General features: G+C 37.9%; 1 protein-coding gene across 2 annotated transcripts in view; it reads left to right on the top strand.

Annotated features, from left to right (window-relative positions):
• The first annotated feature begins 11429 nt into the window (after positions 1–11429).
• Positions 11430–21576, top strand: part of PTPRA (protein tyrosine phosphatase receptor type A) — a 71015-nt gene continuing 60868 nt past the window's right edge. The window contains exons 1-3 of one of the 2 annotated variants that reach the window (XM_024743007.1): positions 11430–11505; positions 12692–13033; positions 19982–20008. In XM_024743007.1, the coding sequence (XP_024598775.1) occupies positions 11433–11505; positions 12692–13033; positions 19982–20008 (442 nt within the window). In that variant the 5' untranslated portion in view covers positions 11430–11432. The remainder of the gene's footprint in view (positions 11506–12691; positions 13034–19981; positions 20009–21576) is intronic. The other variant, XM_024743008.1, reaches the window with a different exon arrangement.

Here is a 21576-nt window from a genome sequence, read left to right as displayed (position 1 = left end):
CTTTGGAGTTTTAAAAGCCCTGAGTTTGAATCCTAGTAGGCACTTACTAGGTATGTGGCCTTGGACAAATTCCTTAACCTCTGTGATCTTTATTCATTTGTAGAATGGAAAAACAGTACCTAACTCAAAAGGTGGTTGTGGGGATTAATTAGGTTAAAGTATATAGAATGCCTCATACAAATGCCTAGCACATAGCAGGCAACCAAGGATTATAGTTGTAAAAATAGTTTTTGATCTTAATAATAAATAATATAATGTTAATGAGTGAACAGTTAGCTGAAGGAACTGAACTCTCCATCTAGGTGCCTTGTTCTCAAATCAGAGAACCTGAAAAGCTCTAGAAGAAGGCTCAGGCAGAACATAACATTCCTAGCTGCCGCTTTGTTTCTTCCACACCTGGGAGACATCTTTCAACAGTCTTTAAGCTTTTGAAGGGTCAGTGATATGTGAAGAAAAGTCCGGTAGACCTGGATTTGAATTCTGCTTCTACAACTACCAGCTATGTGACCATCTCTCAATTTCTTTATCTTCAAAATGGGAATATGAAGAATCTCTCTCATGTAGAGTTGCTCTGAGATTTAACTGAGATAAAAGGCCAAATATTGAGATAAATTGTACCTGATACTTGATCATATTTTATCAATGTATTGAATATTGAATGCTTAGCTTTGTATAGATGGACTCTTAATGGAAGCTATCACAGCCAGAGTCTCTACTCTGGAGAATGTGCAGATTGGCTGAGCTCTCCTTTGCTAGTGGGAACTTCATAACATTAATTCTTTTAACATTTTTTCTTTAGCAAATGTATGCCACATTGTGCTTCCTAGCAAGAGCACCAAGGAAAATGCATTTCAGAGCACCCTCATCGTTTCCATTCCTTATCCATAGCAAGTCATAATGTTAGGAGTTGGTCTTCTTATTCTTTATAACTATCTGTATCAGGATTGGGGTTGGTTGCATATATCAGAAAATAGGTTTATTTCTTTCTTGTATATATGAAATCTGAAAGTAAGCAGGACTGGTATGGCAGTTCAACAGTGTCATCAGAGAACTTGGTCTCTTTCTAGCTCTCTATTCTATTATCTTGAAAGTCACTTCAGGGCCCATAATGGCTGCTGGGGCTCTAATCATCACATCTGAATTCTAGATTACAGGAGAGAGAGAACAGGGAAAAAAGACTCCCTACCTCCCTCCCTGTTAAACCACCTTCCTAGAGATCTCATAATATACTTTAGCTTATATCTCCTTGGCCAGAATTTAGTCACTTGTCTACACCTAGCTGAGGAATGGGCGTGTTCTCCTTAGTACTAGCATCCAGTTTTCTTTCTTTCTTCCTCTCCTTGTTCTTAGGTGAGGGTGGCATGTCTCTCCGGACCTCAGGGTCCATTGACAGGGAGTGTACATCTGGGCAAGGAGTGTTTCTCTTTGGCCAGAAGCTCAAAAATTCTTTCTTTACTAGATACTCAATATGCCTGTGATGGTTCCTTCATCTTGGGTGCAGTATATATATTTAAAATAATTTACCCCTGAAATGTGTGTAAGCATGTATAATTGATTGCAATTCAAGAAAGACTCCCTCCCCCACAAGGTACACAGCATGGTAAGTTGTAATAACACCAATATCAGCATCATAGGATTGTGAAGGATTAAGTGAGAGGAAGCATACCAAGTGCTCAGTGCAGACTGGGATTTGAGATGGGAGGGCAAGTGTGAGTGATTTAACAGCCAATGAACAATGCCCACCGTCCATGTCCCCACTGCAGAATTCAGCCTCCACATGATTTCCTGGGGAATGTCTCAGATCTGCTATGCTGAATTTGAATTTTAAGAACGTTTAGGAAATGTTCTTAGACACTAAAATATTAGGAAAACAATAGCTATAATTTTTCAGAACTTGCTTTGTTGTTTGTCCTAAGGCTTTTAAGTATCGCTGATGGCATCTTGGTTTTCCTTTGTTATTTGAATGTTAAACTTTCCTGGTTTATCTCCCTAATGTATGTGCAGTGGAAACAAATTTTTTTAAGTAAGAAATGTTTTTGTAATGAAAAAAGAACTGTATATTAGCCTTTTGTCTGGGTGTGGTGGGGTAGGAGAAAGGATACAGTGTGTATGCCATTGTGTCCAATAAATTAGGGAACTGCCCAGACCTTCATGACTCATCTCCCAAAGCCTCCCTGCTCATTTATTCTATACTCACATAACCAAAGGCTTATTATTCACAAGGGTGTTTGAAAAAAATGAAAAATGTATAAGCTTGAGTTTCTTCCATTATTTGGCTTTCCTGGAGTATATAATTCAGTCTTTACTCAGGCCACTCTTGCCCAATCAAAAATAACGTGTAAGGACCTCCTGGTGGCGCAGTGGTTAATAATCCGCCTGCCAATGCAGGAGACACAGGTTCAAGCCCTGGTCTGGGAAGATCCCACATGTCGTGGAGCAACTAAGCCCGTGCGCCACAACTACCAAGCCTGCACTCTAGAGCCCGCGAGCCAGAACTACTGAAGCCCGTGTGCCTAGAGGCCATGCTCCACAACAAAGAGAAACCACCACAATGAGAAGACCGCACACCGCAACAAAGAGTAGCCCCCACTCACCGCAACAAGAGAAAGCCTGCACGCAGCGATGAAGACCCAACGCAGCCAAAAAATAATTAATTAATTAATATTAAAAACGTGTAAGATAGAGGAGGAAATCATACACAGTTAACTCCTACCTAACAAAAGCAAACAGAAAGACTGGTTAAAATGATTGTGGTATATCCATATGATAAAGCACTATGCAGCTACTGAAAAGAAAAGTAGCTGGAAAGTATTGATGTGGAAGATGTCCAGGATTTATTATTTAAGTAAAAATGCAAGCCGTAGGCAGCAGATCTACTATCCTGTTTATTTATTTATTTTTTATGTGTAGGTATATAATTTTATAGTATAGGAAATCTCTAAAGTATATGAAAGAAAGTGTTTAGTGATCACTTTTGGGAAATGGGACAGGCAGGAGGTGAATGAGACTTAGATTTTTCTTTATATCCATCGGTTCCATTTGTGTCTTTTGTTGTTGTTGTTTGGCTGTGCCATGCCTAGCTTGCAGGATCTTAGTTCCCTGACCAGGGACTGAACCCGGGCCCCGGCAGTGAAAGCACTGAGTCCTACCCACTAGACCACCAGGGAATTCCCTGTTTGTATGTCTTGTAATGAGCATGCTTTATTTATTTATTTTAATAGCTTATAATTTCAGTGAAGGGGAGGACCAATGTCTTTCCTATATAAGAAAAGTAATCTATTAATAAATAACATTAAAAGATTCCACTCATTTCAGCTAGAAGATGAATAAGGTCTAAGGATCTAACATAAAAGATGGTAACTATATTTGACAACACTCTATTGTATAATTGAAATTTGCTAAGAGATTAGAACTTAAATTTTCTCTGCCCCCAAAAAAGATAAACAGGTGAGGTGATGAATGTATTAATTAACTAGATGGGGGAAATTCTTTCACAATGTATATGTATATAGTATCACCACAGTGTACACTTTAAATATCTTATAATTTTATATGTCAGTTTTACCTTAGTGAAGCTGCAATTTTAAAAAAAGATTCCATTCATAATGGTAACATAATATTTAAAAACCAGGAAGAAATGAATAGGACAAAAAATACAGTAACACTTTGAACATAAAAACTTGAATAAATGGGCAAAATACTATGTCCCAAGATTATGCAGTGCAATACCATGAAAATACCAGTTCTCTCAGAACTGATTTTTGTAATCAGCCTTTTATTCTAAACATTTCAAATGTAGAGAAGAGTTGAGAGAATTTTATATCCACCCAGCGAAATTCTACAATTGACATTTTACTCTACTGTATCTGTCTATCCATCCCCTGTATTCATCAATCCATATTGTTTTTAATGTATTTCAAAGTAAGTTGTGTATATCAGTGTACTTCTTCCCAGTTATTTAAGCATACATATCATTTACAACATGTGTTTATGGGTGGAATCTTTTTAGAGATAAAATTTATGTACAGTGAAATGCACAAATCTTAAGTTATCATTCAGTGAGTTCTGAAAAATTCATACACCCACACAACCCATTTCCTTGTCAAGATATAGAATATTACTGTTGTCCAGGAAGTACCCTCATGTTCCTTTTCAGTAAATCCTCCATCTCTTTCCCAGGCAACCATTGTTCTGATTTTTCCACCACACATTAGTTTTGCTTTTTCTAGAACTTCATCTGTATGGAGTCGTATGTTATGTAAGGCTTTTTTCACTCAGCATGATGTTTTTTAGATTCATCCATGTTTTTGTGTATATCAGTAGTTCTTTCCTTTTTATTACTGAGTAATATTCCATTGTAAGAAAAAAACCACTTTCCGTTTATATTCTGTTAGCGATAGTTACTTGGATTATTTTCAGCTTTTTGTTATGAACATTCTTGTACTAGTCTTTTCTTGGACATATGTTCTTATTTCTCCTGTGTAAATATATAGAAATGGAATTATTGGGTCGTAAAGTTAGGTGTATATTTAGTTTTAAAAGAAGTTGTCAGACAAACTAATTTTTAAAATAAAATAAAAGTATCACAAATAGCTCATCTAAAAATCATCCTGTGACAAGGCAGAACCATTCCTACTATTAGAATTTGTGCACAGGCTTCCTGGCATCATGCAGACTATAGCTGAAAGGGAGGGCTGGTTTACTTCTGACGTTTGATAGTGCATATTTCCCTCAGATTCAAACTATTTACCTGTTCATCTGTGTCAAGACTAGGCCTCCGTCATAGAACCAGCTTTCAAAATCCTCAATTCAGAGAGAGGTATGGGGAAGAGATAAATTTGGGAGAGTATGGGATGTCAGTAAATCAGATGTGACAGAGAGGTTGAGGGATTTAACAACAAAGAAGTCGTGTGTGTGTGTGTGTGTGTGTGTGTGTGTGTGTGTGAGAGAGAGACAGACACAGAGAAGGGTGGGGAAGAGAGGAAGAGAAAGGGGGATGGGCGAAGGAGAAAGAAATACCAGTAGGCTTTTCCTCTTGTGAAATTTTTTTTAAATATTTATTTATTTATTTATTTATGGCTGCATTGGGTCTTAGTTGCAGCATGCAGGATCTTTCGTTGAGTCATGAAGGCTCTTTGTTGCGGTGCACAGGCTTCTCTCTAGTTGCAGTGCTCTCTAGTTGTGGCATGCAGGATACAGAGCATGTGGGCTCTGTAGTTGTGGCACATGGGCTCTCTAGTCATGGTGCACGGGCTTAGTAGTTGGAGTGCATGGGCTTAGTTACCCCGCGTCATGTGGGATCTTAGTTCCCCAACCAGGGATGGAACCCACGTCCCCTGCATTGGAAGGCGGATTCTTAACCACCAGACCACTAGGGAAGTCCCTCCTCTCATGAATTTTGAGTTTTTTGCAAAAGTTATTATTATTGTTTTTTTGGCTGTGTGGGGTCTTCATTGCTGCACGCGGGCTTTCTCTAGTTGTGGAGAGCGGGGGCTACTCTTTGTTGCAGTGTGTGGGCTTCTCATTTCAGTAGCTTCTCTTGTTGCAGAGCATGGGCTCTAGGTGCACAGGCTTCAGTAGTTGTGGCACGTGGGCTCAGTAGTTGTAGCTCGCAGGCTCTAGAGTGCAGGCTCTGTAGTTGTGACACATGGGCTTAGTTGCTCTGTGGCATGTGGGATCTTCCTGGACCAGGGATGGAACTCGTGTCCCCTGCACTGGCAGGCAGATTCTTAACCACTGCGCCACCAGGGAAGTCCCGCAAAAGTTATTTTTAAGATGGTTCAAAATTTTTAAAAAAGGTTTGTGTGCTGAAATAAAATGATCTCCAAAGAGCCTCATTTTGTTTAATAGCTGCATAGTATTCCATTTTATGAATATGCCATAATTTATTTAAACATGTCTCCCTCTCCCACTGGTAAACATTTAGGTTATTTTCAGTCTCTTTCTATTGCAGACTATGTTTCATTGAATAACCTATAGGTCACTTTAAAAGTATGGGTATATCTGTAAAATTCTCAAGTAGAATTGTGTCAAAGTGTTTGTGCTTTTGTAATTCTGATAAATATTTACAGATCATATGAGAGTACTTGTTTACACAAACCCTTGCCCCAACGCAGTGTTGTTAAAGTTTTTTTATATTTGCCTATGTGACAGGTGAAAAATGATATCACAGTATGGCTTTAATTTGGCTTTCTTTGATCATGAGTGAGTTTAAGCATTTTTTCTTATTAAGAGAACTATTTAGTTTTCTGTGAATTGTCTGTTTCATCTCTTTTACTCTTTTGCCATCTCTTAATGTGTAGGAGTCCTTTATATATCGAGGAAAATAGACCTTTGTGAATGAGTTGGAAATATTTTTAAAGAGCTCATTCTTTAAAAATATGGAGGTAGCTGTTTTAGTGGAATGGTGGAAAAAGAAGCCAGATTGCCATGGAGACAACTCTTTCTAGAAATTTGGCTGTGAAGTGGAGTAGAGAGAATGCTAGCTGGAGGATTGATACAGACTAAAAGGAGTTCTTTTCTTTGAGAAATTCTTAATTGTGTTTAAATGCTGTTATGAAAGGGTGTTAAACCTAGGAGATGGTGTTAGAGGATCTACAGGACAAGGTTCCTAAGGGACTGAGATTCTTGGGAGGAATTGCAGAGAAGGAAGAAATTTGTAAATAAGGTGACTGGTAGGTAAGGGTATCCCAGTCTAGTGGTTTCTCTTATCTCTGAAGTGAAGGCAAGACCAACAGCCAAGGATGTGAGAGGAGATGGTTGGAGAGGAGAGGAGGTTCTTTGAAATCACTGGAGCATTAGAGAGAGAGCTGAGTAGGGAAATATAGAAAGATTGCAGAAAGTGTTCAGAGTTCCACTGAGGCAGAAACAGTGATCTTAACCTTATGGGTTGTTTGATTTTCTTAAGGAACATTTGGCAGTCCAGGTGTAGGGCTGACAGTTGGATTAGTTCACGGTTGGGGAATATTTCCCCCATGTAGGTGTAATAGAAGAACAACGTAGCAAAAGAATTTAGGATATTAGCAAGGTAGTGATTGAGCTAACACCAAGTTTTCTTGGTTGAGTAGAGAAGGAAATAAGACAGAACAGAGATATTGGAAAGAAAATTAGAGGTTCAAGGGACTGAAAGCCTGGGTGAGGTCAAAGTGCAGGTATAGTAGACATAATAGAGTGTGAACTGCAAGGGTAAAGGAGTATGGTTGGAGAGTGGGAAAGTAAGATTCAGTATGAGAGCTTTTCCTGGTGCTGACAAAATCTAGAGTGCAGGGCTTCCCTGGTGGCGCAGTGGTTGAGAGTCCACCTGCCGATGCAGGGGACACGGGTTCGTGCCCCAGTCCGGGAGGATCCCACATGCCACGGAGCGGCTGGGCCGTGAGCCGTGGCTGCTGAGCCTGCGCGTCCGGAGCCTGTGTTCTGCAACGGGAGAGGCCACAGCAGTGAGAGGCCCTCGTACTGCAAAAAAAAAAAAAAAATCTAGAGTGCAGCCATTGTCATGACCAGCCCCAGTGGAGTGGAGGTATAAGGTCATTGGAGGTGAGGAAGTCAGGGAACTCAGAGACTTGTCTGGATGTGAATTGTGGCTGTCATCTGTAAAGATGTTGAAACAAAATCTTCCAGGAGAATATCAGGACTTTGGAATGGGAAGAAAACTGTGAGCCACAATGCAGTGTCTTCAGTGACAAGTGAGTGCCAGGAAATCATAAGGCAAAAAAACCCTCAAGAACAGGGCGTATTAGAGCAGACTCCAGGAAGAATGGTTTGCATATGGCATCCTAGAGGGCTGAGGAAACCTCAACTGTACTTCCTGACTTTGCAGCTTTGGAATACTTGGAATGAAAGACTTGGAGACTGGAGGAGGGAAAGTTAAGCATAGGTGTGGTTGCAGTTTAGTCAGGGTGTCAGAACTCACAGGAATTTACCTGAGGGTCTTTATATCCTCTGGGAAGAATGAGGCCTTTACGATGGTTTTCCTGGTTGTGGTCCATGGATCTACCTTGTTACTGACATGGCTCTTCTTAAATTCTGACATGCCTCTCACTCCCTAGTTTATGCATACAAATCCTCTCCAACTTGCCATCCAGTATGCATTTGTTCTTTTCCTTGAATTCTTTCACTTCACTTTCCTCTGCAGTTTCCTTCCTTTAGTTTTGCTTCTTATATTCATGCTTTGTAGTGAAATCTATTTTCTTTTTAACTTACTTTTATTGATTATTTTTATTTATAAAAATATCATCCTCGGGGCTTCCCTGGTGGCGCAGTGGTTGAGAGTCCACCTGCCGATGCAGGGGACACGGGTTCGTGCCCCAGTCCGCAAAAAAAAAAAAAAAAAAAATCATCCTCCTTATTTGAAAAATCTTGGAAATAAAATACAATATAAAGAAAATAAAAATCAAAAAATGCTATGCTAAAATGTTTATAGATTTTTCCTTCCAGGCTTACTTTCATGCATATACATTCATATACATACATAAATTTAGTTGAGATCAAATGGTATATTCAGAGTTTTTTTAGTATTTATTTACTTATTTTATTATTATGTATTTGGTTGTGCCAGGTCTTAGTTGCAGCTCTCGGGCTCCTTAGTTGCTGCTCTCAGGCTCCTTAATTGTGGTGTGTGAACTCAGTTGCAGCATGCATGTGAGATCTAGTTCCCTGACCAGGGATCAAACCTAGGCCTCCTGCATTCGGAGCATGGAGTCTTAACCACTGCACCACCAGGGAAGTCCCTATATTCAGTTTTGATCTGATGGGTTTTTTTAAGCTTAAAAATGATGGGCTTGTTCCATTTTCTTAAATTCTTCGAATATAGCATATCGAATAGCAACAATTATTGTCTTGAAAAGCAGCGTAATACTACTGACTTTTCCCTATTTTCCCTATTTTTGGGTATTTGGATTGTTTGTATTTTTCCACTTAATGAATAGCTCCATATCATTTTAATCTGAGTTTCAGATTATTTACATATACTCAAGAATAGAACCTTGGAAATGGGTCAGAAAACAATGTGGGCACCTTTAAGATTCTTGTATAATCTTTCTGGAAAGGAGTTTTTTATTATAGGCTAATTGGTATTACCATCAGTAGTTTGAGTTCTATTTTGAGTACCAAGGAGCACAATTGCTTGGGTCATATGGTAAGAATATGTTTAGTTTTGTAAGAAACCACCAAACTGCCTTCCAAAGTGGCTACACCATTTTGAATTCCCACAATGAATGAGAGTTTATGCTGCTCCGCAGAAGCACCGGGATTTGATGTTGTCAGTGTTTTGGATTTTGGGCATTCTGATCGGTGTGTAGTGGTGTCTCATTGTTTTAATTTGCAATTCCCTAATGACATATGTTGCTGAACATCTTTTCATATGCATTTTTGCCATTTGTGTATCTTCTTTGTCTGTTCAGGTCTATTTTTTAATTGGGTTGATAGTTTTTTTATTGTTGAGTTTTAAGAGTTCTTGATTTTGGATAGCAGTCCTTTTACCTGATGTGTGTTTGGCAAATATTTTCTCGCAGTCTGTGGCTTGTCTTCTCATTCTCTTGACATTGTCTTTTGTAGAGCAGAAGTTTTTAATTTTGATGAAGTGCAGCTTATTGATTATTTTTTTATGGCTCTGCCTTTGGTGTTGTATCTTAAAAGTCATTGCTAAACCCAAGGTCATGTAGATTTTCTCCTATGTTATCTTCCAGGAGTCTTTTGCATTTACATCTAGGTCTGTGATTCATTTTGAGTTAATTTTTGTGAAGAGTGTAAGGTCTGTGTCTAGATTTTTTTTCTTTCTTTTTTTGTTGTATATGTATGCTGAGCTATTCCAGCACCATTTTTTGAAAAGACTGTCTTTATCTTTGCTCCATTGTATTGCCTTTGTTCCTTTGTAAAAGATCCATTGACTATATTTATGTGGGTCTATATCTGGGTTCTCTCTCATGTTCCATTTGTCTATTTGTCTGTTCTCTCACCAATACCACACTGCCATGATTACTGTTTGCTTTTTTATATTACTATTTGCTTTTACAGTAATCCTCCAACTTTGCTTCAGTATTGAGCTACCTATTCTCAGTCTTTTGCGTCTCTATATAAACTTAACCAGTTCTTGATATCCACAAAGGTAGGATTTTGATTGAGATTGCACTGAATCTATAAACCAAGTTGGGAAGAATTGACGTCTTGACAATATTGAGTCCTCCTATCCATGAACATTGTTTATGATTGATTTCTTTTATATTTTGTAGCTTTTATTTTTTTCTATTGTCAGATATTCCATTTTTACCTTTGTGATTTATTCCTTTGTGATTTCTTACAATGCATTTATGTTTAGAAAATCCTTCCTCACTCTGCACTCACATTTGCATTTATTCCCTCTTAAAATGTGTTTGTAAGCATTTAATTTTTCAGCCCATCTGGATCTTATTTTGATATATGGAATGTGGTGATGGTCTAACCCCCTCCCCGCAAATACATTGTTATTTTTCCTAAAACCATGTCCTATTGGTTTATCAAGAATAGACATGGATACATACATAATAATCAGCCTTCCAATCTGTTTTCTAACCCTTATGGAGGGAATTGTATGCTTTCCCAATTTTGGATAATGATCGGGGGGAAGAGGGGAACTGGTCAAATCTTGTATGGCTGTGCCTTGGGAAGGCCACTGGCTGAACCCAATTCCCTGCTAGGCATGGTTATTGGTACCAGAGGCAAACTCCTGGGATGTGCATAAACCACCTGCATTTCTTCACGCTCCCTCAGAGATTGTCATGTGCCCCATGGAGAGGCATGTGCTGATTCCCTTGGAGAGTCACTACCATATTAAATTACCTCTAGGCTGTGAGTCTCATGAAAATGGGACCTCTGACGGTATTGCTCCCTAGTTGTTTCCCTAGTACCTAGCTTAGTATAGGGCATAGACATCTGAATGGATGAATGAGCCACTACTACCAATGGGAATGTGCCATAGCCCTCTGATATGGTTTGAAGTGAAATAAAAGGTTGAGAACAGCTGTATAACGTCTCCTTTGGAGGGCAGTACATTCATGCAGTCAACCTACCTTCTCCATACTTCTCATTCTGAAGACACTAAAGCTGCACATAGCAATTAACTGGGAAGCTTTTAAACGGATTGCTACCTGCCTCTCACCCCCAGAGATGTAATCTGGCACAGGGATTTGTTGTTGTTGTTGTTAAGTTCTTTGAGTGATTCTAAAGTACAGCCAAGGTGGAGAACCACTGCTCTTACTTATAGTTGTGTAAAGATTCAATTAAGTAGCTGGATTCCTGGGGAATTGTGCTTACCAGACTCCCAAAAGATCATTGGTCCTGTGTGTGCACTTTAATAGCTAGGAAGAGTTTGCCCAATATACTCCTTTGGTGAATAGTTTGGGCATATTTACAGTATAATGGGACCTTATCTAAAATGGCTCTCTATTTTCCAGGTCAACATGGATTCCTGGTTCCTTCTTGTTCTGCTTGGCAGTGGTCTGATACATGTTGGTGCCAACAACACTACCATAGGTAAAGTGCCATTTGATAAGACTGGTATTTGGAATAGAATTTTGGTTTTATGTTTAATGACCCAAATTTGAAGGCCTCGGTGATACTGAAGAAAGAAAAAATATTAAAGTTGTACTTAAAAGTGATAGTAAAATGTCTTTGCACATCTCTGGGTTATAGTGTATGCTATGCTCAGCATTGTTCTATATACCATATACTACTTTAAATAAAAAGATGTATTCATTCCTGAAAAGTTAAAAAAAAAAGAAAAGAAGACGGTTGCTATTTAAGACTCACATATTGATTCTGAGGAACTAAGTAAAGAATCCCGTTTCTCCCTCCATTAGACAGTAATCCTTTGGAAGTGAGGGAAGGATTCAGCATTAAAAGAAGAGTATGTGCTACTTGGCATATACCCAGAGAAAACTGTAATTCAAAAAGATACATGCACCCCTATGTTCATAGCCGCACTGTTCACAATAGCCAAAACATGGAAACAACCTAAATGTCGATCAACAGATAAAGATGTGGTACATATATACAATGGAATACTACTCAGCCATAAAAAAGAATGGGGAAAAAAAGGAACGAAATAATGCCATTTGTAGCTACTTGGATACAGCTAGAGATTATCATACTAAGTGAAGTAAGAAAGATCCCATATGATACCACTTTTATGTGGAATCTAAAATATGCCACAAATGGACCTATCTACGAAACAGAAATAGAGTCACAGACATAGAGGACAGACTTGTGGTTCCAAGGGGGAGAGGGGGAGGGAGAGGGATGGACTGGGAGTTTGGGGTTGGTAGATGCAAACTATTACATTTAGAATGGATAAAGAATAGGGTCCTACTATATAGCACAGGGAACTATATCCCATCTCTCTAACAAACAATAATGGAAAAGAATATTAAAAAAGAATGTATATATATGTGTAACTGAGTCACTTTGCTATACAGCAGAGACTGACAGAACATTGTAAGTCAATTATACTTCAATTTTTTAAAAAGATAATAAAATAAAAGAGGGTGAGTGTGTGTGTGTGTGTATGTGTGTGTGTGTGTGTGTGTGTGTGTGTGTATGTATCTGCTCATTGGTCGTCAAGTGTTTGAGAGTGTAGTAAGGGCTTGCTGCTTTGTGCCTCATACCTGTTGAGCTCTCAAATTCTTTGTATGATGTTTTCTTGCTTTTTTTGTGTTTGTAGTTTCACCTTCAGTAGGCGTTACAACATCTATTAAAGCATCTACAGCAGAATCACTTAAAGAAGAGACCAAAACTTCAAATCCTACTTCTTCAGTAACTTCTCCTTCCTTGGCACCAACATTCAGCCCAAGCCTAACTCTGGGACCCACCTATGTAACCACTGTCAATTCTTCAGACTCTGACAATGGGACCACAAGAACAGTAAGCACCAATTCTGTAGTCACTGCAGTTTCACCAAATGGAACATGGCTTCCAGATAACCAGTTCACAGATACCAGAACAGAACCTTGGGAGGGGAATGCCAGCACTGCAGCAACCACTCCAGAAACCTTTCCTCCTTCAGGTACTAGAGGTGGTTTCTATTTGTTCTTTCTTTTCCTCTTTGAGTTTGTTCACCCTTTTATTTTTTTTGTTTGTGTTTTCTAGCCATAAAATTTCTTGAAGTAAGTAAAATCGCCCAAGCACAAAGTAATGAAACCTAGATATAGGGGATTCTCAGGAATATCTGGTTAACATAGTTAAGAGGAAAGAAGATAGGGGACTTCCCCTGTGGTCCAGTGGTTAAGACTCTGCACTTCCAATGCAGGGGGCCCAGGTTTGATCCCTGGTCAGGGAACTGAGATCCTGCGTGCCGTGTGGCCAAAAAAAAAAAAAAAAAAAAAAGAGGTAAGAAGAGAGATTCTGGAGGTTATCCTGCTTTGCATGGGATCCTGGTTAGACTGGGGAGACTTAATCATGTTTAATGGTAGAGAAGAAGATTGAAAATATAAGAGAAAGAGGAGAGCTAATTGATGATGTGAGAGACTGAAGATGAAAGGATAGTGAAACTGAGTAATAGTATTAGCCTTAAAAAGGAAGGGATCCATGGAGACCATGGGAAGGAGAAGGGTTCTGGGTGTCTATAACAATTAGATAAGAGTAGAAGGCCTGTGGCCAGGAGTAGAGTTAGGAAGAGGAATTCAGGGAAACAGTTAAGTTACACTGTCAGTTTGTTCAGGGCCTCAGCCCAGCCCACTTCTCTTCTTGAATCAATCACTGGTTGAAGTGGAAGTGGCTTTGAAGATAGAACCAGAGACCTAAATCTGAGACCAGGTGGGGTAGGGCAAATTTCCGAGGACTGGAGGGGGTCCCTCTAAGGGCTTCTGTGAGTAGTAAAGGAAATAATTGTTCCCCAACAGCTATATAATTGTCATTCCTTTTCTAGCAAAAATCACTGTTACTCTTTGGTCTTATCCCCTTGGCTCATATTTTTTCCTTGTTAGAAGGTCAGTGCCCCATGGAATCACATATGGCTCCTGGGGGGCATATTTACTGAATTGAATCTCATTTGCTGATGACATCTTTTAGCTAGACCTTACAACTCAGACCCTGCACCTGCCAGCTTTAATCCCATATGTTCTACTATAAAGGTTATGCAGCATTTGCAGTTAAGAGCACAATCTGCTGAGCCACACTACTTGATTTTGAATCCTAACTCTGCCATACCCTAGCTGTGTGAGAATAGGCAAGTCTATTTAACCTCTTTACCTCAGTTTCTTCATCAGTATATAAGAATGAATGATGATGATAGTACTTACTTCATAAAGGAGCTGTTAGGATTAAACAAGTTAATATGGGTAAAATATTTATAATGGGGCCTACATATGGTAAGCACTAATTTTAAGTGTTAGGCATTGTACTACGAGTTTTATAGAAGTAATTCCTGTGAAGTATCCTATGGATCCTATTAAGTAGGTTCTATTTTATGTTTTATAGGTGAAGGAGTTTTACAGTGTTTTTCAAAGCACAGGTCATGACCGATTCTTGAAATCAGTTTAGTGAGCCACCACAAATTTGTGTGTGTGTGGATGGTCCTCTTCCATTTTTATTCTTTTCATGTTATATATATTATTTTGTAAAACTTTTGTTTCAGTTATACACAAACACATACTGAGTAATGGTGTAAAAATTTATTTCTTTCTGTAAATTATGGCCATTGCTTAGAGAGGAAAAGCAAAATAACTTATACAAGCTGAAGTAGTAAATGGAAAAGGTGAGACTGTCACTGACTGTCTTCACGGCCTATGTTCTTCTGTACTGTCTTTCATTTAACAATTCTGTGAGATGACCAGGAGTAATTATCTCTTTTTAGTAGTTGCTTGACATAAGACCTTAGATCTGCCTTAGATCTGAAGGCTGTCAAGTAGCAAGTAAGACCTATTTCTCACTTCTGTGGTCTCTCCACGTTGCTGTTAGGGAACCGAGTTTTCTGTAATCTGCTGTAGGTCCAAATTATGCTGTAGCTGAGAAACCAGTTACTATACAGTTAACACATTTCATGTCTCAGAGGAGGCTGAGACTGCCTTTCACTGGTGGCTCTTATTCAAGATCAGTAGAAGGAAAACTTTATGGTACATCAGGTGTTACAGCCTGAAACCCCACATCTGCCGTGTCACTACCATTTTATAAATCCTCCCATAATTGTTACATCATAATTTTGGTAAAATCAGCATTTGATGTTTTATATTACTATGACTATATAATACTATTCCATGCTGAGCTGTGATGTGATTATTTTTTCTTTCTTGTACAACTTTTTTCTGGATTTCATAATTACCTTTTTTTTTTTTTTGCTATTGGAAGCCGCTTCTTCCCAAACTTTCCATAGGCTTGTAATACGGTTAGTTTTCCACAAAGTCAGACCTATTAGATAATCTGTTTATTTCTTTTTTTCTTAGAGATCATCCTCCTGAGTCCTCCATTGTCATTGTCTCATTGAAGCCTAGGTTTTTTCTGATCACTAGGGCTGCTACTCAAGTGTCAGCCTGGGATTTCCCTTCTCTATCATTCTGGGAATTTCCTTTGCTGCTTCCTGGCTTCCATATTGTCTTCTTTCATGGATTACCCCATTGATTGATAGAACGTATCCTCCAGTAGCTTCCTGAGAAAGGGGTCCATGGGAGGTAAATTGCATGAGGAATTACATGTCTAAAAATATCTTTAGGGGTGTGTATAGAATTTGAGGAGATATTTTTTTTCCCTGGAATTTTTAAAGCATTGTCCTAACTGACTTCTAATTCCCAGGCTTGGAGAATTCTACTGCTATCCTGATTCCTAATTGTTTGTGTGTCTTTAAAGATCTTCTCTTCATCATTGGTGCCCTGAAATTTCATAGTAATGGGTCTTGATGTGGGTCTTTTTCTTTCATTAATTATTTTGGGATAGGAGCTTTGGAGCTTTCATCCTTCAGTTCTGGAAATTTTTCTTGTATTTGTTCAAAAATGTTCTTCCCTCTTCCATTTTCTCTGTTCTGTCTAAAATCATTATTATTTGGATGTTGGACATATCCTGAATTAATTCTTTAATCTTAATTTTTCTTTTCTATTGACCTTTGCTTTGAGTTTTTTTTTCACTTTTCTAAAATAGCAAGTGTGTGTGTGTGTTTGTGTGTATATATATATATATATACACACACACACATATACATACCTTTTTTCTTCCATTTGTAACACAGATAATAAATGTACTGTGTCCATTTCTACACATTACTTTTTTCAGTTAGCCTATCATACTTTTTCTATATTATAGTAAGGGGCTACCTCATTGTATGGCTTTACCTTGATGTATTTATCCAGTCTGCCCTATTAGCCAATGTTAAGGTTGGGGTTTTTTTTCAATTAATTAATCTATTTATTTATTTTGGGCTGCATTGGGTCTTCGTTGCTGCATGCGGGCTTTCTTTAGTTGCTGTGAGCAGGGGCTACTCTTCATTGTGCTGCAAGGGCTTCTCATTGCGGGGGTTTCTCTTGTTGCAGAGCATGGGCTGTAGGCGCACGGGCTTTAGTAGTTGTGGATTGTGGGCTTTAGGGCGCAGGCTCAGTAGTTGTGGCGCATGGGCTTAGTTGCTCCGTGGCATGGGGGGATCTTCCTGGACGAGGGATCGAACCCGTGTCCCCTGCATTGGCAGGTGGATTCTTAACCACTGTGCCACCAGGGAAGTCCCCCCACTGTTTTAATAACTGTAACTTTATAAAATACTTAATGTTTGATAAGATGAGTTATCCCTTGTTAATCTTATTTTTCAGAATTTTGCTAGCATTTCTTGATTGTTTTTCTCCATAAGTGTTATAATCAACTTGTATAGCTGGAAAAAAGTTTTTATAGATCATGTTAAGTTTATAGATTAACAGGGACAATTGATATTTTTAATTCTTCCTATCCAAGAATGCTGCATATTCCATTGGCTGAAGTCTTTTATTTTGTATTTCTTGGAAGTGTTTTAAAATTTTCACCGCTTGTGTTGCACGTGCTTTGTTCAGCTTATTTCTACATATTTCAAAGGTTTTTCTTTTTGTTTTGTTTTTTGTTAGTATAGGTGGAATATGTTATCTTCTAACTGGTTGCTGTTGGGGCTATGGAACCTATTTTTTTAAATTGAGATACAATTGACATATAATATTGTTTTAGTTTTAGCTGTATAACATAAGGCCATTGATTTTTGTACATACAATATATTTTATACTGATCATCTTAATTAATTTCCTTTGTGTTTGACATAATTTTCTTCAGTTATCATAAGTTTTCAAATCATCTCATCTGCAAATGTCTCTTTTTATTATTTTTTATTTATTATTATTATTTTTTCTTTTGCGGTACACGGGCCTCTCACTGTTGTGGCCTCGCCCGCCGCGGAGCACAGGCTCCGGATGCACAGGCTCAGTGGCCATGGCTCACAGGCCCAGCCGCTCCGCGGCATGTGGGATCTTCCTGGACCGGGGCACGAACCCACGTCCCCTGCATTGGCAGGCGGACTCTCAACCACTGCGCCACTAAGGAAGCCTGAAATATCTCTTTTTAAATTTCCAAATATTTAGATTTCTTTCCTTCTGTTTAAATGAATTGGTGAATACCTCTAGAACAAAGTTAGGAAATAATAGTAAAAGTAGATAGCCTTGTTTTGTACTTGATTCTAAGGAGGATGATCTCAGTCGTTTTTCATTAAACATGGTGTTGACTCTTGTGTTGAGATAAACATATTTATCATGTTCAGGATTTATTGACTCATTCCTGTTTTAAAGAGTATTTATGTCAAGAAGCGGTGTTAAATTTTGCCAGTTGCCAGCTGAGCATCATTGAACAAGATCTGTATGGGTTTTTTTCTTTTTTTTATCATATGCTTCAGTGCATCATATTAATTGATTTTCTAATTTTGAACTATTTACATTCCAGCAAAAATAGCTCCACTTGGTCTTGTATTTTTCTTGAATAACTGTTGCAATTTATTTGATATTATTTTATTTCAAAATTTTCCATTGCTATTTCTAAGTTATTTCTTTTTTTGTTAAAGATTTAATTTTTTATTTATTTTTGGCTGCATTGGGTCTTTGTTGCTGCACGTGGGCTTTCTCTAGTTATGGAGAGCAGGGGCTACTCTTCGTTGCGGTGCACGGGCTTCTCCTCGTGGTGGCTTCTCTTGATGCCGAGCACAGGCTCTAGGTGTGCGAGCTTCAGTAGTTGTGGCATGTGGGCTATAGAGCGCAGGCTCAGTAGTTGTGGCACGCGGGCTTAGTTGCTCCACGTCATGCGGGATCTTCCCGAACCAGGGATTGAACCCATGTCCCCTGCATTGGCAGGTGGATTCTTATCCACTGTACCACCAGGGAAGTCCCTGTAAGTTATTTCTAAATGAGATTGGTATATGTGTTTCCTTTGTATGTATGCTATTTTTGATAAGTTTTGTTTGTCAGTGTTTTGTTTTGCTTCATAGAAAGAATTGAAGTTTACCTAGAAAATTTTGCATTTCATTTAGATTTTCAAAATTATTCAAATAGATTTGAGGAAAAGTCATCCCTTAGGGTTAATTTCTTACATAGCTCTGACTATTTCTTATTTTATATATTTAAGTCCTTTTTCCTGTTTAGGTTGACTAACCATTTATCTATTTCATGGTTTGTTGCTTTTTTCTTCTAAAGAACCTGCTATTGTATATTTTTTAGTTCTGTCATTTTTGTTTTTTATTTCATTAATTTCTTCTTTCTTATTTTTTCTGCTTTTCTTAGATTTATTTTGTGCTTTTTCTATCTTCCTGGATTGAATGCTTCATTTGTTTATTTTTATTCTTAATTAATATGTATTTAATGCTATGAATTTTTTATAAGCACAGCTTTAGGCATATCCTATAAGTGTTCCTGTAGGTAGTTATATTAGTTAGGGAGTGGTCTAAGCTACTCTGACAAAAATATACCGAAATTCATTGACCACTTAAGTCACTTAAGACACAGATGTGTCTTTCTCTCCCCTTTCACATTCCAGAAGTAGACAGGGGGGCTTTACCTCATCAGAGACCAAATTCCTTTTTTCTTGTGCCTCTGGCATCCTGACAGTTGCCCTCATCTGCTTGGTCAAGAGATGGCTCTCATCACTGGGTTCTGGTTCCAGCCCCTGGGAAGGAGCAACAGAGGAAATAGTTACAAACAATTTCTTTTCCAAAGGGTGTGACCCAGAAGTTACTCTCATTGGTTTTGTTCACATCCCATTGACTGGAATTCTTCATATGATTACACCTAGAGTCTCAGAAATGTAGTCTCTAAATGGACAGGTTTGTGCTCAGCTAAAAGTGGGGGATATTCTGTACTAAAGGCAAGAAGAGGAAGAGACTGATATTGGGGGAGTGTCAGTAGATTCTGCCACAAGTGTGATGTGTTATTTGTTTAGGCATTTTGCAGTTCGGTTTTGATTTTAATTTTCAAGTGTTTTCTTACTTTGTTAGTTTCTAGTTTTATTGCATCATGATAAAAGAATATTGTCTGTACTATTTCTACTACGAGGAATTTATAGGGGCTTGTGGATATTTCATAAGCCTTTGAAAAGGTTTTCTCTGTTAGTATACAGAGTTTGGTCTATGCCATTTAGATTTTATTATCTATTATCATTTAAGGTCTTTTATATTTTTAACTAAATTTTGTCCTGTTGCATTTTAATGGCTTAAAAAGACATAAAAAAAAAAAAAAAAAAAAGACATAAAGACCTCAAGTACTATTGTGTTTATATTTCTCTTGGCATTCTTGTATTTTTTATGAATGTTGACGCTGCATTGTTTTTGTACTCAGGGAGGACAAACCATCGATAAAAGTTTAGTGAATCTGGGCAGTCTTATTTCCCAGTTGTTGGAGGGTGCCTCATTGTAGCTCCAGCATATACAAAGGGAAAAGTATCCATATTTCTAGAGCTTATTTTGTTTTACATTAGATTGAATAATAATGTTTGTTTTTAATCTGAGTGAATGTTTCTATTTTTTTTACTTATTACACAGGTAATTCTGACTCCAAGGACAGAAGAGGTGAGCCATTCACCTTATGTTTCTTGTCCTTTTTACAGTGTACAATATTTGTTGCGTTTCCTCTGCTCAGTCTGTGGTAACCTTGTGCATCTCTGACTGTTACTTGTTTCTTTTTCCTTAAGTTGTTTCCATATTAACCTCATGGAGAAGAGTAACAAATAAGTATTCATTACGTTTTTAAATGTAGATGTTGTTTTTTCCCCTAGTCTATAAAATGTTGACCTCTTTTCACTTTATATGGATTTTATGGATTTTCAGCCCTCTGGTGTAACGTCCCTATGACTGGAGATATTATGTCAGTGGTCTAAGCAGGACTGCAGAATTCCTGTTCACCAGAGAATAGAATACATGGGGTACTCTTGTAGAAGTGGCATATTTCTCTTAGGACAACAGTAAGGCTACCATCAAAGAGCGTAAGATAGATTATCCAATGGTCTAAGAAATGATCATTGCATTTGAATTTGGAAAATGTTAATCTGTGAGGCAGTTTTTCTCATCTTGATTTCCTATTTTATCAAATCAGGCTTGTGTTTTGTTTTGTTTTTTTCTGATTCCATTATTTAACCATGCACAATTTTTCCTGTATAAGTAATGGAACACTTGAAGGTTTATGAAGTCCCATTAAGTAGGGAGCATTTGAATCAGAAAAGTACATACTCTGTACAGCAACTATAATTTAAGAAAGGAAAGAAAAGTAGATACTCTAACCCAAAGTGTTGCCCATCTGCCACTGTGTTTGGTGAGGAACAGTGAGGTGTTATCACACTGTGTACAGATTTCCCTTGATTTTCCAGCTCTCGCTTTCTTAAACTCAGGAACTGGATTTGATTAATGTAGTGCCCTTGCTATTCACTTTCACTTACCAGATTCTCACTATCAAATGTAGAACCTAATAGATTTATGTTGCAATAGGTACTTATATTTGCTCCCTAAAACGGCTCTTTTAACCAATCTTATAATAAAATCAGAAGTCAAAGTGATAGGCTTCAAAATTAAACATAAGATCTCTGATTCCTTCCTCTACTTAGTGTGTATTTTCTTACTCTTCAGCCTTTTTCTTGCCCCAGATATTATCCCTATTTTACCTAGCTGACTAATATAGATGTGAGTAGTTTCAGTATTATGATTAAAAAGAAATAAATTACCTTAATTATCTAGATTATTGCTAATTGTGACATACTAATATAATAAATCTTTTTAAGTTTAAAAAATAATTTTGTATAATTGCCTTTGACCAAACAGGAAAATGAAGAGGCATACATAGTCTCAGCCCCATATGTTATGATGATTTTACCAGAGCAAATCCTTAGAAGTATTGCTATAAATTTTGATATCACATTCTAATTTTAAAGCCAAGTCCTTTTTGAGAAATGAGGCTATTGTTTTGAAACATATGCATTATAATGGGTTTGCTAAGCAAATGATGTCTTATGCAGATGATTAAGAGTTATAAATTTTTATGCATTGGCCTTTGATATGCTTCTTTTTTTTTTTTGCGGTATACGGGCAAAAAAGGCCACTGTTGTGGCCTCTCCCGTTGTGGAACACAGGCTCCGGATGCTCAGGCT

The sequence above is a fragment of the Neophocaena asiaeorientalis genome, unplaced genomic scaffold (assembly GCF_003031525.2).
Source record: "Neophocaena asiaeorientalis asiaeorientalis breed wild unplaced genomic scaffold, Neophocaena_asiaeorientalis_V1.1 scaffold82, whole genome shotgun sequence".
Classification (NCBI taxonomy): Eukaryota; Metazoa; Chordata; class Mammalia; order Artiodactyla; family Phocoenidae; genus Neophocaena; species Neophocaena asiaeorientalis.
The sequence above is the reverse complement of the archived record's forward strand: the minus strand, read 5'-3'. Positions and strand labels throughout refer to the sequence as shown.